This window comes from Eptatretus burgeri, chromosome 4 (genome assembly GCF_056783735.1).
Source record: "Eptatretus burgeri isolate ZD-2024b chromosome 4, Ebu_testis_v1, whole genome shotgun sequence".
In the NCBI taxonomy this organism is placed as follows: Eukaryota; Metazoa; Chordata; class Myxini; order Myxiniformes; family Myxinidae; genus Eptatretus; species Eptatretus burgeri.
Window position 1 is genome coordinate 31,205,153 of NC_140964.1, and position 16,467 is coordinate 31,221,619.

Consider the following 16,467-nt stretch of genomic DNA (forward strand, 5'->3'; position numbering starts at 1 on the left):
TGGACTCGGTTGGCAAAATTTCAAGCACATTTGTACTGATGGTGCCCCAGTGATGGTCGGTGTCAGAGGGGGGTTCGTCACGCTTGTGAAGAACGAATGGCCCCATGTGATGTTCTCCCACTGTTCGCTACACCGATACGCTCTTGCGTCAAAGACTCTTCCGCCTCGTTTGCTGGAAGTCATGGACGTCGCGGTCAAAGTGATCAACTTCATTCGTGCGAAGGCCAAAAATCATCGGCTCTTCCAACTCCTGGCCAACGGAATGGGAGCGGAACATGTTGGACTTCTGTTCCACACCAAAGTCCGTTGGCTATCGAGGGGGAAATGCCTCTCTCGGCTGTATGAACTCCGGGTTGAGGTGGAAATCTTCCTGCGAGACAACGAAAATCACCTCCATGTCCACTTCGACAATGAAGAGTTCGTCATGATGCTCGCCGACCTGGCCGATATATTCGGCCGACTCAACGAAATGAACCAGTCCTTGCAAGGCCGTGATGTGACAGTCAGTGACGTTCAAGACAAGCTCGCCGGACTGTCTGCTAGAATGGAAGTCTGGCAGGCACGAATCAAGGCCGGGTCCACTGCCTCGTTTCCTTTCTTGGACGAGCACCTGCAGACGCAGAGGATTGAGTTTCCGTCAGCATCAAAGATTGCATCACTTGACATCTCGACAATCTCTCCGCTGAGTTCAAATCCTATTTCGATGATGCACCGTTGGATGTTCTGTGGCACAAAGACCCGTTTAACGCCAAAATTGAACCTACTGAAGACGAAGCAGAGGAGCTGGCAGAGTTGAAGGTTTCAAAAGCAATGAAGCTGGTCTTCAGTAACAGAGAAGACCACTCCACCTTCTGGTTGTCTGTTCAGGATGCGTATCCACTACTCAGCAAGAAGGCATCCATAATGCTCATTCAATTCGCCACAACATATCTTTTCGAATCTGGATTTTCTGACCTTGCGACCATTAAAACGAAGTCCAGAAACCGTCTTGACGTTGGGAACGATATTCGCCTTGCTGTGTCCAAGACTGAGCCAGACATAAGAGGCCTCGTCAGACAAGCCCAACAGCAAGTGTCTCGTTGATTGTATTGCTTTGAAAAATGTTTACTTTGATTTATCTTTTAAGACTGAGTAAATAAATTTCATAAAACGAAATCTGCATCTTTTATTGAAGGGCAGGGGACCACGAATGTTAAGCGACTCCGTAGGGGGGCCATGGGCCATCAAAGGTTGAGAAACGCTGTCCTAGCTCTCAAAGTTTGGGCGGTCGTATGATTTTTATGTCAAAATTCGCAATTTTCTAAGTTTTTTTTACCTTGTGACCTTGACCTTGGGACGAAAATGAAAAATCGGGCGACATGTTTTAGATAATTAATTTTGCGATTCAAATACCAAATAACCTATTCCATTCAGTCAATTCCCGAGGAGAAGATAGATTTTTAATCCGACTACCCCCTAAAAATTGCTATTTTTTGGGCGTGGCTCCGCCCACAATGGGCATAGCACGCCCTCATCCAGGAAAACACAACTACGCATTGATATCGAACACATAACCAAGTTTCATCAACATCGGATCAAAGTCCACAGAGTTATGCTCTGGACAGACAGGCACACAGACAGACAAGCCGGTCGGCAGACATGGGTAGTCGAACGTTGCTCGGCAACGGAGGGGTCCATAGCAAAGGTTCTTTCTCACACATAACTAGGACATACCATGAACCTACCATACTAGTTTCATGTATATCTGACTCATAGTCTTTGAGATATAACGAACTTCTTTTTTTTATTGTTTTCGACCAGGGTTCATTCAAAGTCTATCTTCTCCGACAGTTTTAATAGGATCCGGCTGGAAATTTTTGACAATATGGCTGAATGTACTGCCCACAGTCGCTTGTGGCCCGATTTTTGATTTTCGAAAAAATTAATTTTTTTTTATGATTTTTCAAACATTTCAATGTCCTGTTGCTTGGCAACGGTGGTGTCCATAGCAACGGTTCTCATTTGCAGACAACTAGGTCATGGTATGAACCTACCAACCAAGATTCATCGAAATCTCCATTGTATTAACGGAGCACTGGACCGAACAGACATACATACAGACAAGCCGGTAGGCGACATGGCTGCGCGCTCTAGATGGAAAGCTGGCCGACGCGACTAACCGATATTCATGTGCATGCTATCAATCAATTTAGCACAATAATTATGGTTGTCACAGCCCTCTTAGTTTGCGCCCAGAAACCCGCCTTGTGAAATTTCAGGCATGTTTCCAAAGAGACTCTAACAAATGGCAGCCCTGGTAATTCCATTTATCTATTCGCTAAAGATTTTATTTTTTTATATGATGCTGTAAGACATTCTCCTTGGGCACAAAAAAAACAGGTCCCTCGGAGGTCCAATTTCGGAGGTATTGATTTTTTTTGTACAGTCCACAATAAGTGTACGATGTACGATAAAGTATTTTAGCTGTTGCTAAGCAATGGAGGTGTGCATAGCAAGCATTCATTTTTGTGTACATGCTCGCCACATTGTACACATTTCACCCAAGTTTCATCAAAATCAGACTCTTTCTCTTAGAGATATTCGCAATTAACCATTTCTGAAATGTTCGACATGTACTCGCCCAAAACCTATCTCCTCCTACGAATATTTTTTGTTAGGGCTGCAAATTGGCATGAAGGGAGCTAGAAAGATTGCGCACAGAACTCGAAGCTTCGATTTTTCGATTTTTTGACCACTTTAAAGGGCCGTTGCTATGCCGTTGCTAGGGCCCGGGGTCCCATATTCGAAAGCACACGATTCCCAGAAATATTGGTCCTACCTTCCAAATTTCATTGGAATCGGTTGAGTGGTTTAGCCCCTAGGCTTGACCAAAGTTTTGCGGACAGACAGACAGATGGAAATGTCCAGAATATGGGTGCTCTCAGAGCAGCCAACAGACAGACAGACAAACATATCGACGGAAATACTGATAATAAGGGTAGAAAAAAAAATCTCTTTTTTTTTCCGACTTGATCGACTACCCAACAGACTCACAAACATAACGAATATAGTGGTCACTCTGGCTGGCGCTCGTGAACCAATTAGTAACATTCAACGTTGTTTTAATAATCGAAAACACGAATAGAGGCTTTGAATTAATTGTTGATGCTCATTGCATCCACTTCCAGTAAACCTGTAAATATCACGAGTTTCGTGATTTCGATCAACCCTGGGCAACTTCTTATCGCGGGGCATAATTTTGACCATTCTCAGTTTTCGGCCTCCGTAGCGTCAAGTTAGCCAGGGAAGCAGCGTCGGCAGATAATGTTGCTGCGGAGCATGACCCGCCGCAGCTCAAGAAACTGATTGAGGAAATGGGATTTATGCCCAAGTAGATCTTTCATGCCGACGAGACGGGATTATTCTGGAAGAGTATGCCATCCTGTACCTTCCTGTTCAAGCAGGACTGTCATGTTTTTTTTGTCCCCCTTCTCCAACAACGTCGGAAGCGGGGGACATTAAAATGAGCTCCGTGTGGCCAACCGACCTATCATCCATCCATGTACTTTTGTGTACGTGATATTCAAAAACCGTTGAACGTTTAGCTTTCATATTGCAGATATTTATTCCTCATTACATTATCTATCTACATGGATGGATTATCTCTACCTGATTAGATCACGGCATTGATTGGCTGAATTATGTTGCCATGGCAAACATCTCGATAACTTGGCTTGTGTACGTGATATTTCAAAAAACGTTCAAGCATTAACTTTCATGACACATATCTCTTCCTCATACCACCCAAAAGGCGAGGAACCGCGAGCATCAGCTCCTTGTTACATTTAAAGACAAAAGTCTTGTTTTTAAAAAATATTTATTTCACGTTTTTTTAGTTATTTTACACGTTTATTTCAATTCGGATGTTTATTTTGGCTGCCGCCCACCTTCCTCTAAAACTACACATTTATTTCAATTAGGATGTGTTATTGGCTGCCGCCCACCTTCCTCTAATACTACAGGAACCTCACACCATTTTCCCCATGAAGTAGTAACTTTTGTGGTTTTGGATTTTGAGGCAACCCTGGTGATATTGAAGAGACTTTGCACAGCAGTTTGTTAAAACTGTATGTATTAATTATGTACATGTATGTGTATGTATATATATATATATATATATATATATATATATATATATATATATATATTTACATATGTATAATATATGTTTTGTTTTGTTTGTTTTTTAAATTCCACTCATTGTGGTGGCATGATTTTATGCTTTCAACTGGCTATGAGCAACGGTCCATCGCCACTGCTACCAACTATGGGGGCACCACTGATGCAACGCCCTGGTACTCATTTCACCGACCCCGGAAAGATACCAGTCTGAGTCAACCCCACTTGATGTTAGTTAATTCAGCAGCTGATGGGGCTTTAACTTAGGACCCTAAGATCCCAAGCCTGCCTCCCTTACCACAAAGCCAACACCAGGCACGTGTGGGCGTGTGTGCATTGTATTTAATTTGCATATTTGGTACACTTCAGGTCTATGTTTTGTCCAATCCACTGTTTGCATCAGAATTTCTTACTTTTGTCAATAATTAAACTCTTCAATGAACTGCATATGGTCTGAGTAAAGATGTGAAACCATCGTGCCCTGTGCAGTACTCTGCTTTGAAAGCATCTCGTGCACATATTGCAGAATGATTATTTGCTTTGGAAAGGGAAATATAATTGACTATTTTTTTTTTTATCCATTGGACTGGCTTTGATACACATCATGTGCAGGACTTTTGGAGCCAGCAAAGTACGTTTTACAAACAGTAAATTAATCGATGATCCACTGAAGTTTATGTTTCTTTGACGTTGCCAGGGGTTTAAAAAGTTAACTCGTATTTCTCCCATTTGTATTGTTTACCAGGTGATCTTATGGAAGCCAATCAGTGAGGACTTTTGACAAAAGTAGTGCTTTGTTTTTTTGAATCTATACTCCATTGTCAAATTATCCAATGCTCAGTCTCAGCTCAATTTGTTGTTGTTTTTTCTTTGCTAGTTCAGCTTCTTGCTGAATATGTTAACCTGACAAATAAGGTAACTCCAGATCCAAAATTTTTTGCCTCAACAGAAAGTGCAGGCCCATTTTCCTGTCTAAATGTTTAAACCTGTTTGATCTCTGTTGTTCCATTGTCGGCCTGTCAAAGTTCCTTAATTTGCCTTTCTGCATCTATTAACTTATTGCATATGAAGGTCAATGACATTATTACATGGTGGATAAAGGAACGTATGTTATAATTTGTTCCTGCATTTTTTGCATGATACACAACTGCTAAAACAACTACACCAACATGGCTGCCATTAAATATTTACTGTTAGATCTTTTCAAGTTTGATATTGTGTGTATGTTGTATGTATCAAGACACACACACACACACACACACTTCTGAGATATAACTTTTTTATACCAGGAGGCATATGGCATTTTGGTGCTTAACCCAAACCTGAACTTTGGTGAGATAAAGGAAGATGATGATGAGAAATCGGGAAACAGAAAAGGAAGCAGTAACAAGGAAATACCAATAAAGGTGAGGTCAGACACATTGTTCAACAAACGTATTTGCTTCAAACATTATCACAGATCAGTACAAGTGGCAGCCATGTCTCCATCGTTGTCTATAATTAGGTATTGATTTGAGTGATGCCCTGCTGTGCTGAAAGCTGAAAGCACAATGATTAAGATGATGCGGGATGTCTGCACTCAGCTTTGGACAATGTTGGTGTTCAGGGATATTCATTTTCCTCGTAAATCACCTTGAGCAACACAAGCAAAAATATTCTGCTTCTCGAAATTGCTACAGTAGTTACAGTTGATGGAGATCTGAAACGATACATCTCAAAAACAATGAAGAAGACTCAATCTCTTTTCTCGACACAGCAATGAATGCCTTCCCATTGACCACATTGCTTTTGGCATCATGTTTCTCGATCAAACTGCATCTCTTTGCACATTTAATTTTGCTTCCATGGAAATTTCTAATGCAGAGGATGCTGTGATGCCCTCACCACTTCATATTCACTGTGACAATAATTTTATTATCGAGTCATCTGATACTTCTTTGGCATGAAAAACAAAAAAATCAATCAATCAAAAATCAGTTTGTGAAGTTGACGATTTTTGGAAATTAATTTTAAGCAGCTTACGAATCCTTGCTAGTTTGTTTGATTTGGTTTCGTGATTATTCGGCTAAATGAAGCTATGGTATAAATTATTTGTGATAATGACACAATGAGGCATCGACTCGTCAAAGCGTCACGATATTTGATGAAGGTTGGCTTTCGCTGAAACCCCAGATGAATTGACTCAGCACAGCCAACTTCGTCATGTCGCATGATTGACCGGATTTCCACATCCTATCCTAGCCATAGGAATCGTTTTGTATTGATTGCAAACCTCTCTTTTTGTTTCTGTTCTCCGCAGGGTAACAAAAACCCAGATGAGCATGTTCAGTACGTGTGGAAACACATTATAGAGGATTCAAAGGCATCCCAGGTGTTTGTGGTGGCGCACAGCTATGGAGGACATGCCTTTTTACAACTCGTAAGTTTTGTATGTGTTTTGTATTTTTCATAAAGTTCAACCTGCTCTTGAATTGATTGTCTCTTGTGTCATCATCATCATCATCATCATCATCATCATCATCATCGTCGACCGAAGTTGTCTCTTGTAAAAGTCAAAATGGAGAAGTTTATGTGCTCAAGAGGTTAAAGTTGTTGCTCTCCTTTATTTTGCTCTTTTACTCGCCAATGTCAGCAACAGTTCTGGGACGATCTACCTAGTAGTTGTGCAAAAACTGGCAGAATCTTTGCCCCCGTCCTCTCGCAATGCCATTACTCTCAAGTCATTTGACAAGATGGTGCAGAGATAGCGAGCGCATTCCTTTGAGTTGTCTAGTCTTGTTTGGGTTCACTTCTGGACCCGACGATAAAACTATCGGGCTGGTGTGCCTCAGTGTTTGCTGTTCCTCGGATGAATGGTAAACCAGCGGATCAGTGTGCCAGCATTAGCTGGTGGATGTTAAAGGTCCCATGGTGTCTTCAACGCAGAGTAGAGAAGCTATCGCCGGCATTCTGGCCACATTCCAAATTTATTCTCTAATAAGCATTGGCCCTGCATCATCGACGCAACTACACCTCACTCTTTGTTTTTACTCCCTAATTACGGCCTGAATTTGCAAATGAATCCTGGTCCAGCGTGTGTGTATTCCATAATGACGACTCCCAACTTATTTTTCCCAATGAACACACTTGTTTCATTTATCTGTGTAGGTGAGGAAATGATAATACTGTGCGTCTGGATTTGTTTTAAAATAATTGACATCTTATTGTGCTGCGTAATTAATCGTATTTTCCACTGAATACATTTGTAACATCCCGACTCTACCTGCACATGCGCAAAATAATCCTACGTCTCCGCAGGATTTTTGAACGAGACGTTATCCGGTTTGAAATTTCATCATGATGGTATATGTTAAATATACTTGTTGTTTAGGAAAGATTATTTTGTTGAAGTTGCCGTGTTGTGCATATTTTTTGCGCTCCCTTGCATTTCTTGGTACATTAGACCACAGACTCGATAACAGCGGAGGCATGGATGGCCTGCCTGTGTGGTCTTCATGCCAACAGCTTCACGCAAGCTGAGATTGGGATTTGGGGTTGGAATGGGGTTACCTTTGGGGCAAGCGTTTTGTTGCACAGTCTACAGTTGTGGTATGAATGTAGGAGGTGGCCTGTGTTTGTGAATCCAGCTATAACTTTTCTTTTTTGTTGTTGTTAATGCCTGTAGTACATGAAGATTATTGGTTGGTCTTGCAGTGATACAAGACCAAACACATGGCATTGAAGCCAAAATCTACACAATTCCAAAAGTACCAGGTTGTTTTGTTCAATGGCCAGAATGGCCTGCCAACGTTAGCAGCAGAGAACGTGTGGGCTCCATATTGGAACCGATGTTGCTGCACTGAGTGAGATATACAATAGACACACTGGACCACACACAGGGGAAACGGTTTCCCAGGCGGGTGGCTCCTCACGAGGTTTTTGGAGCCTCACGTGCTTTTCTTTTCTGCAACTGACCCGCGTCGAGGGCTCAGAAAAACAGCCCTTCCCAAAGAGTTTGCTGCTATGTAGCACGGACCATTAAGTTTGCTTTGCTTGTGTGGACCTCTTGAGGATTGGGTGATGCGTTGTTGAAGATTGGGGTTGGGTGCATTATGGTAGATGGGTAGTAGGGGTGGGTAGCTTGCTCAAGGTCTTGATGATAGACATTTCAAATTTACTTTCAGAGTTCAGTTTACTGTGTAATAGATAATGTGTTGTTTCAGAGAGTGTTCAAACTGGTGATTGTTGTTAAAATGCATCACGGTACATGCCAACCAGGTACTCGGGTACCTTTTGTTTGCAATGATTAAAGAGTAGTCCACCATGATTGCTGTAAACATGTTGAAATCCTTACTTGGGGAGGTTTAGGGTGATGGATGGTATGAGGGAGGCTTAGGAGAAGTATAGAAGGGGTGAGATCAAAGGTCAGATAACACTCTCCGCACGTGATCAAATGAATATGGAGGCTTTTGGATGTGGGCACTCTTGGCCGCTTTCAACGATCCCATTGTTCAGTCGATGAAAATGTTCCCTGGGGATGCAGTTTGGACGTGGGACTGTGTGTAGGAAGGACAGAGTAAGTGAGGAGTTTGAAGTTACGCGAAGCGGTGGAGAAGAATATAAAACGCCTTTACAAACGTGTGTGCTGCTTCTCGTTTTGGTTTGTGTTGGTGAATGTTCGGTGTGCATGTTGTATAAGAACAAATAATGCAGAAGATACATAAAGCCCAGGAGGAGGCCACATGTCCCATCATCCCTGTGTCATTATGCACAACCCATTCATTAACTTGTATATCCAATTGATGAACTTTCATGCCATATCTGCTTTCCAAATTTGAGTTGATGTATTTATTACATATGTAAATATATGTCATCGATTTTTGAACCCCTCTCCCTCCTTCCTCAACGCCCCTCCACCCTGACTTCCCCTCCTTCAATGAGACATCGGGGGTTGGGAATTCTGTTTTAACAATAAATCTATGAAAGAAAAACGTTCCTTGATCAGTGTATTAAAGAATTTAACAACATTGTTCATATATTTTCAAACTTAAAAACATGTATTTTTGTTAATCTTGGAACTGTACCAAATAGCAGTAAACATATTGAATATGTCAAGTTTCACAGGAATGGGTGTGCGCGCACACACACACACACACCTTCCTCCCTCCCATCCCCTAGCAAGAGGGACCACCACACTTTTAATAAATTGTCATTGCAAGTCAAGTGGCGCCTAAACGTTAATTGAAATATGCACTACAATGCGGGTTTAACCCGTGAACTCTCAATTCTATCCCCATACCCCATGCCTCCCCTCACTAAAAGTTCAAGGCAGACTTGTATGCAGAGATCGCTATCACTGTGTCACACATCAATGCCGAAAGTATGCCATTGGTGGTTAGTGATGGTAGGTGGTGGGCAAGAATGTATCGGTTCCTTTGTGCACAGTTATGTTTTTATTCTAGTTCCTTTGTCAAAACTACAATTACTTTTGGCAACGTCTCAGAAATGTTTTGTTGCAGGAAAGGTGCACGACCATTGCTGATGTGCGATCAATGTGCAATCTCGACATGATGGGATGTGGATGTTAATTTAGATTAAGTTAATGGCGGAGATTGTGATTCGTATAACGAAGATAATGAAATTGATAGATTAAGTTAATGTAGAGTGGATAAAGCTGAGGCGTGATTGGTCAAATGGTCCAAGCCTCAAGGGTAGGGTTAGTGTCTCAAACCTAAACCCTAAGGGCACGAAATATGATATATGGATGAGATGGCAAAAGTTTTGACCACTATTCGTCATTAATATTGCGAGGTGAATGCTCATTACAAGATCGCAAGCATTTTATGCAGTTAATGCAAATATAATATGCGTGGGGCTTAAATAACAGAAATGTGACATCTTAAAATACACGAATCAAAATTTAATTGAAATATACTGTACATTTAAAATTTGGTGAACATACTACAAAAAAAGTGCTGACAGATATTGCTGATTGTGATTGCTGATATTGCATACCACATGCTAAACCATTGAACTATCTACAATCTATACTTGGCCTGGGTACTGACCCAAGACTATCTTTAGTGACCCCAATGTACTACAACTACTTTAACGGTCCCAATTATTCCCACATTCTTGTCGGATCAGCCGAGGGGGAAATTTGGCTGAAGTCTTTCATGAATTGGCTAGCCAGGCCTGATGTTCGACTGAAGTTGTCATGAGATAGGAAATTGCTCAGTCCCTTCGATAACTCGCCTACTCTTCTTGAAAGACGCTGTCGGATCTTTAACGTCCACCAATTAATGCTAGCAGATGCAACACACAGGTTCACATCCATCTGAGAGCTGACGCACTTCGTAATACAATGCCGTGCCTGTTGAGCACCCGCTGTGCTTATGGAAGTTCAGAATTGTGTCGAGAATCAGATCCAGACCAGATAGCTCCAAGACCAGATAGCTCCAAAGGTAAGTGTGCTTCCTTGTCACAATCCTGCCCAATAATGATTGGTGTGCTCCACTCTGCAGAGACCCTGGTGGCGTTGCAGTTTTAGTTGGCCTTGACTCCACCGGGATTCTCGGGCCAGACCATTAATCTAGCTGCATGGTTGGATAAGGATTATTTGTGGAAAATATTTGTTAAATAAACCCTGATGCTAATATTTGTGAATAAACCTTTAATGAAAACAAATTATGTCTCAATCATAGCATCTTGTTGCAGGTTAAGAACAATTTTTCCAGTGTTTCTCGTAAGGTTGCAGCTGTGGCCTTCACCGATTCTGTTCATATGCTGCCTTCTGCTCTTCCCACACACATCCGTGATTGGGTGAAAAAGGTGTGGCCCGGATAATAGAGATTTTATCTTTAAATGCATTTTGCTTTTTCAAATATGCTTGAAAAGATTATTTATTTTGTGCCACAACTCCTAGGACTTTTACTTCTGGCTGTGCTAAGGTGCACTGATGTTTGTTCAATTATAATTATTTTAGTTGTAACAAGTCACCTAATGCATATTGTGATATTCATCATGCCATCCACATTCCCCAACCCCTTCACCCGGACATCTTCCATCTCTACAGCAATGTGTCAATTGGATGAGCAGTCACAAACCTCTTGGTTCGGAACTCAATTGTCTGCGTGATGACTGCCTCTGCTACTCAGCTGGTAAGTTTGAAACTATGAGCTCAAGCTCGGCAAAGGGATACACCAAACTGGTTTCGATATTGCACCATTGTGACATCATATTATGTTTTTCAGAAAAGCCAAAATAAATAAATAAAAAGCTGAATAATAATAAGAAACAGGTGGAGAGCTCTTCATTACTCAGCTCTGCATTTTAAGTGCTTTACTTTTGATCTTTTTATGCAAATCCCCCTTGAAACTGTGCGATCGTTCTGCACTTCATAGCAGGCGCAACCAATCAGTCGTGAAAGGATTTGGTGGAAATTAAGGCTTTCCGCGTCAAATCACATTTACGGCCAGTGCTTAAAAAAGACTTTGCATCTTTATAATCGCCCTCCTTCTAGCATTCCATTATTTTTCTTTATAATTCCTTCCTTTGGCTGTTCGGACTCCCCCTCTCCCTCCCCAAAATATAAGTTGGTTTGAGTGAATGTTCTGCACTTTAACTTCAACTACCTGCCTTCCATTCCCACTTCATAACATTTCCCAAGCAATCTCTTCCTTTGATTATATTATTTGGTGTAGCTATCACTACCTGTGTTCCTTGAAACTGAGTGCCGATGAGTTTGTTTTGTTTTGTGCAGCAAAATTTGTATTCTTTGGTTCAAATTCTTCCAAACAAAAGGTGTCGTAATACAGGTGGCTGCATTTAAAAGCCTATCACAGAATTAACAAGACTGGGCATTTAACAATGCAAGTCCTCTTTGGAGTATATCTGCGACTATTACAGTCGATCTGAGAATGAACGATCTATAGTAAAGTAGATCGATGTGCGGACTCACACCCTCCCTGACACACAAGCTGATTACAATGGCGTTTTCTGTCCATTTAGGCAATGGGCGAGGCTAATTCCCTCGTCTTACTTGCACCACTCCAAAATTACAGTTGACATTGTGTGGTGCACTTTGTGGTGTCTTTTATTACCAGTACAGTGATAATATCCTAAAGTGAAATGATGTCCTTTTATAGCTTACTTCCAATCATGCTAAACAAGTGGCTGTATGACCAAGGTCTTTTTCGGTGGACGGAGGTTATGTTTTCACCCCTGTCTCTCTTTCTTTGTCTTTCTGTGAGAAGGATATCTCAAAAAGTTGTAGACAGATTCTGGTTAAACTTGGTGGACATGTTGGGTGTGTGACAAGGATGAATTGATTCGATTTTGGTGAAGAACTGGATCTGGATCTTTGGATGTTCGAATCAAATATGTAATTCTTCACCATTGAGTGATGGGGCCAAAAACGATATAACTTACAGCATGATATTTCAAAACGTTGTGGACAGGTTATGACAAAACATGGTGGATGGGTTTGGTAGGTGACAAGAACAAGTTGATTAGATTTTGGTTCAGGTCCAGATCCGGCATATCAGTGTTATACAAAATGTAAGCTGTTCAGCCTGGCAGAGGTATGCACTCGACCGATGACATTCTCGTTTTATTTGTTTTTCTTGTTGTTTTTTCACTCTGCAAATTATCTTTACAAAAGTCGACGGCTTAGAGCAGATTATATCATGATTGCATGGCTATACAATGCAGATTTTGTTTTATTTTATGCTGCTCTTCTTTTGATTAATATTATGAACAGTTTCCAATGTACGGGGAGAGAGGGCATTGCATTATTGGGTAGCTTGATTGCTCTCGCTATCACACGTACTAAATGGTGTCGTTCGTTATTGGATTTCTTTTCATTTGCACCATTTATTGCACCGACCTACACCGAATGGTGACTAATCATTGTGGATAAGAGCAAGTGATTGCCAGGCGATATAGTACTGCAGCAAAGCAAACCAATTGTTCGACTTTTCATAAAAGCACCAAAATTGGTACATATGTTGACGAATGTATTCTGAACAATTCTGGATATGGAGACACTCGAGATTTTGCCTTGGTCAGCTTTGGCAGCCATTTTCCAAAATGGCCACCATTCTACTTTAATAACATGGGATATGTCATTGTTATTCTCTTTGTAGGTTTCTCAGAGGTGATAAATACTCCATGTGATGTGCATATACAAAGGAAAACAATACAAATGTCATTTGTGTTGATTTATTATATTTCCAACCATTGTATTGGCGAAAAATGGTCATTTTTATGGGAAAATCCATTTTCGCACACAGCATCAGTGACAGGTTCAAAAGTATGTTGTTGTGGTGGTGGTAGTGGTGGAAGTGGTGTTGTAATTGGTAATATTGGCTACATGTGGCCCATGCTGCAAAACATGACCACCGTCGGATTCAAGTTCGAACCGTAGACACCGACGTCGTCGTCTTGGCGGTGATGGTAGCCCAGGCACTACCATGCGTGGATGAACTCTGGATTGTCTTTGGGACGGGCAAGAACTACCGCTACATCCCTGCCCATGAAATAGCTGCCTCCCTCGGTCCACAGAAGGCACTTGCCCTCCCTGTCTTCCACGCCATGTCTTCCACGCCATGACCGGATGTGACACGGTATCAGCATTCGTGGGGCATGGGAAGAAATCTGCCTGGGCTTCATGGAACTTGTTTCCAGAACTGACAGATTCTCTTGTGACCCTGACCACCACGCCAGTCAACATCCAGGATGACACAATGCACTGCATTGAAAGGTTTGTGGTGCTCCTCTATGACCGCACCAGTCCATATACGGACGTCAACGAGGCCAGAAAGAAACTCTTCGCCAAGAGGAACTCTGTCCAGCGCATCCCACCTACCTACGATGCTTTGGAACAGCATGTGAAGAGATCAGTCTTCCAGGGTGGCTATGTGTGGGGGCAGGTCTTGGTCCCTCAACCCGTGCTTCCATCACCAACAAGCTGGGGCTGGCGGCAAACAGAGGATGAGTTCTACGAACCGCTCTGGACCACACTCCCTGAGGCTTCAAAAAGCTGCTTCGAGCTGGTGTCGTGCGGCTGCAAAAAAGGCTCTAGAAACCGCTGCAAATGCAAGAAGGCTAATCTGCAATGCACTGGACTGTGTGCTTGTGAAGGAGAATGCCAGTAGACAGGCACAGTAGACACAGACTGAGATATCGGCCGAGCTTAGAATGTGCAAATGCAAAGTCGCATTGCTTGTAAAAGTGTTGACTTCTTGATCCAGAGCCAGTACACTTGAGCTCAGAAACTCGTATTGTACTAGACTGATGTATGCGTGTACCATGTGTCCTGGTAGAATGGTCATAGACAGTAAACCGTAGCCGCTTCAAAGTGAAGTGTGCAATAATTTGACTACATTTTCTGAGTTTGTCATTATCACGATTATCAGTTCCCTTTTCAAAATAGAGTAAAGTATGTAATCTATAATGCAATTTTTGTTGATTCCAAACCCATTGAATGTGATGAATGTCATTTGACTCTTGTTCTCCAGGCAATAATGGGTACTTTTCAGCGAAAAGTTTCAGGAGAGCAGCAATTTACAAATCAAATAATGCCTTTTTTACCAAAAATACTGGCTCATAATATTTGAATACGCCTTTTCATGGTCAATTTACTGAATTTTACACTTTCCTTATATCTACCACCAATACAATAAGAAAATAAGAGCATATAGCCAATTTCGCTAAAGTAGAATCGCGGCCATTTTGGAAAATGGTCGCCGAAGCTGACCAAGGCACGATCTCGGGTGGCTCCATATCTAGAATTGTTCAGAATACATTATTCTACATGTGTACCAATTTTGGTGCTTTTATGCAAATTTGAACAATTGATCTGAAATATCAGACTACGCTGCAGGACTAATACAGCATGTTTCATGAGACAAACTTACTTTAGCTAGGCAAAAAGACAAGGTTCGTCCACCCCCTCCTCTTCCCCTCCCCGCTCTAGTGAGCTTTACACCAGGAACCATTTGGTACAGGTCAGCACTGTACTGAATGGTGGCTGATCATAGTGGATAATATTCAAATGACTCTGTGGTAACCTCTTAGGAATGACAGGGGGCTGCCAGAGGATACACGATGTAACATTGAGGTAAGAGAAGAAATTGAAAATATCCTTTGCAGAAAATTTGAGAGATACTAAGAAATATCGCAACAAACAAGCTTCAATTACAAGCTGTCCCAGGTTTGATAAACATCCTTAAAATAAGCCTTGAAGCAAAGATATTGTTACACGTCCGGTGTTCTAGTTTCACCACGAGGGGAAGCGCTCAAGTTCTTCTCGAACACCCGGTCCAGAGGCCACTGAGCATGGATGACTCCGTGCACCGGTGGGCTACGAATCAACCACAAGCACCGATTGGTACCGCCAATCCTGGCAGGGTTCACAGTACTTTGTGTGTTACCCTTTCCGGTGGATTGGCAGCATAAAGGGGGGTCTCGTTCCCTTGATGCATACTCGACTGAACATGCCGTATCAGGTACAGCCGAGCGGAGCTGCTGAGTATGCACCGGCTAACAAGAGCAAAATGGTGGGGTAAAACTTCCCAGCGAACTACATACGGACTATGCTGGACGAATAGGGAAAAGACGCTATAATTCTGCCAAAACTGCCATGCCAAGGCCGAGCAAGCACTTTAAAATAACATGAAAGACTGGTTCCAAAGTGCAAAACAATAAATCGGGTCAAAATGGATGGTGGTATTGGACACACACGAGAACCTAGTTGACAGTGTCTATCTATATTCGAGACATAATTGTGACGAATATCTAATATCACATTTAATTACCTCACACTTATGCGAAACATTCATTAAGGAAATATCTTTGCTATATTTAACATATTTAACCCTCTCAGAGTCATTTCCACAACACTACCCCCACTGTCCTCCTTCAGACTCTCCCAAGTCTGCTCTCAGAAGGGAGAGCAATGCTGGGCATTGTCCATTTTACCATACAATACAACTCCCCACCCCAGTCTAAAAACATGCATGCAAAAATTCAACAACAAAGTCTTCATCACTATTCTAATGAATCACCGCTAATCCTACACAGTCATTCACAATGGTACATACTTAAACAATTCCAAATCCAAATGTAATTTAAACATCATATGGTTGGGAAAATGGGGGATGTACCTGGCTTGCTGGCGGAGTAGCCTGATGGGGTCATGCCTACCTCAACACTAACAATTTGGGACTCTTGGGGCCTCACATAATCCAATTACTTGACTCTGTTTATCCCATTGGCCACAGTCATCAAAATGGTGTAAAGGGGGACCACCCCCACTGTAACCTAACA

General features: G+C 42.0%; 1 protein-coding gene and 1 long non-coding RNA gene across 5 annotated transcripts in view; one reads left to right on the forward strand and one right to left on the reverse strand.

Annotated features, from left to right (window-relative positions):
- Positions 1-16,467, forward strand: part of ARB2A (ARB2 cotranscriptional regulator A) — a 198,105-nt gene that overhangs the window by 119,424 nt on the left and 62,214 nt on the right. For all 4 annotated transcript variants that reach the window (XM_085877287.1, XM_085877285.1, XM_085877284.1 and 1 more), the window contains exons 7-10: positions 5,448-5,564; positions 6,458-6,577; positions 10,855-10,968; positions 11,213-11,297. In XM_085877287.1, the coding sequence (XP_085733413.1) occupies positions 5,448-5,564; positions 6,458-6,577; positions 10,855-10,968; positions 11,213-11,297 (436 nt within the window). The remainder of the gene's footprint in view (positions 1-5,447; positions 5,565-6,457; positions 6,578-10,854; positions 10,969-11,212; positions 11,298-16,467) is intronic.
- LOC147027730 (uncharacterized) overlaps positions 1-16,467 on the reverse strand; it is a 105,175-nt gene that overhangs the window by 86,924 nt on the left and 1,784 nt on the right. The gene's annotated exons all lie outside the window — the stretch shown is intronic.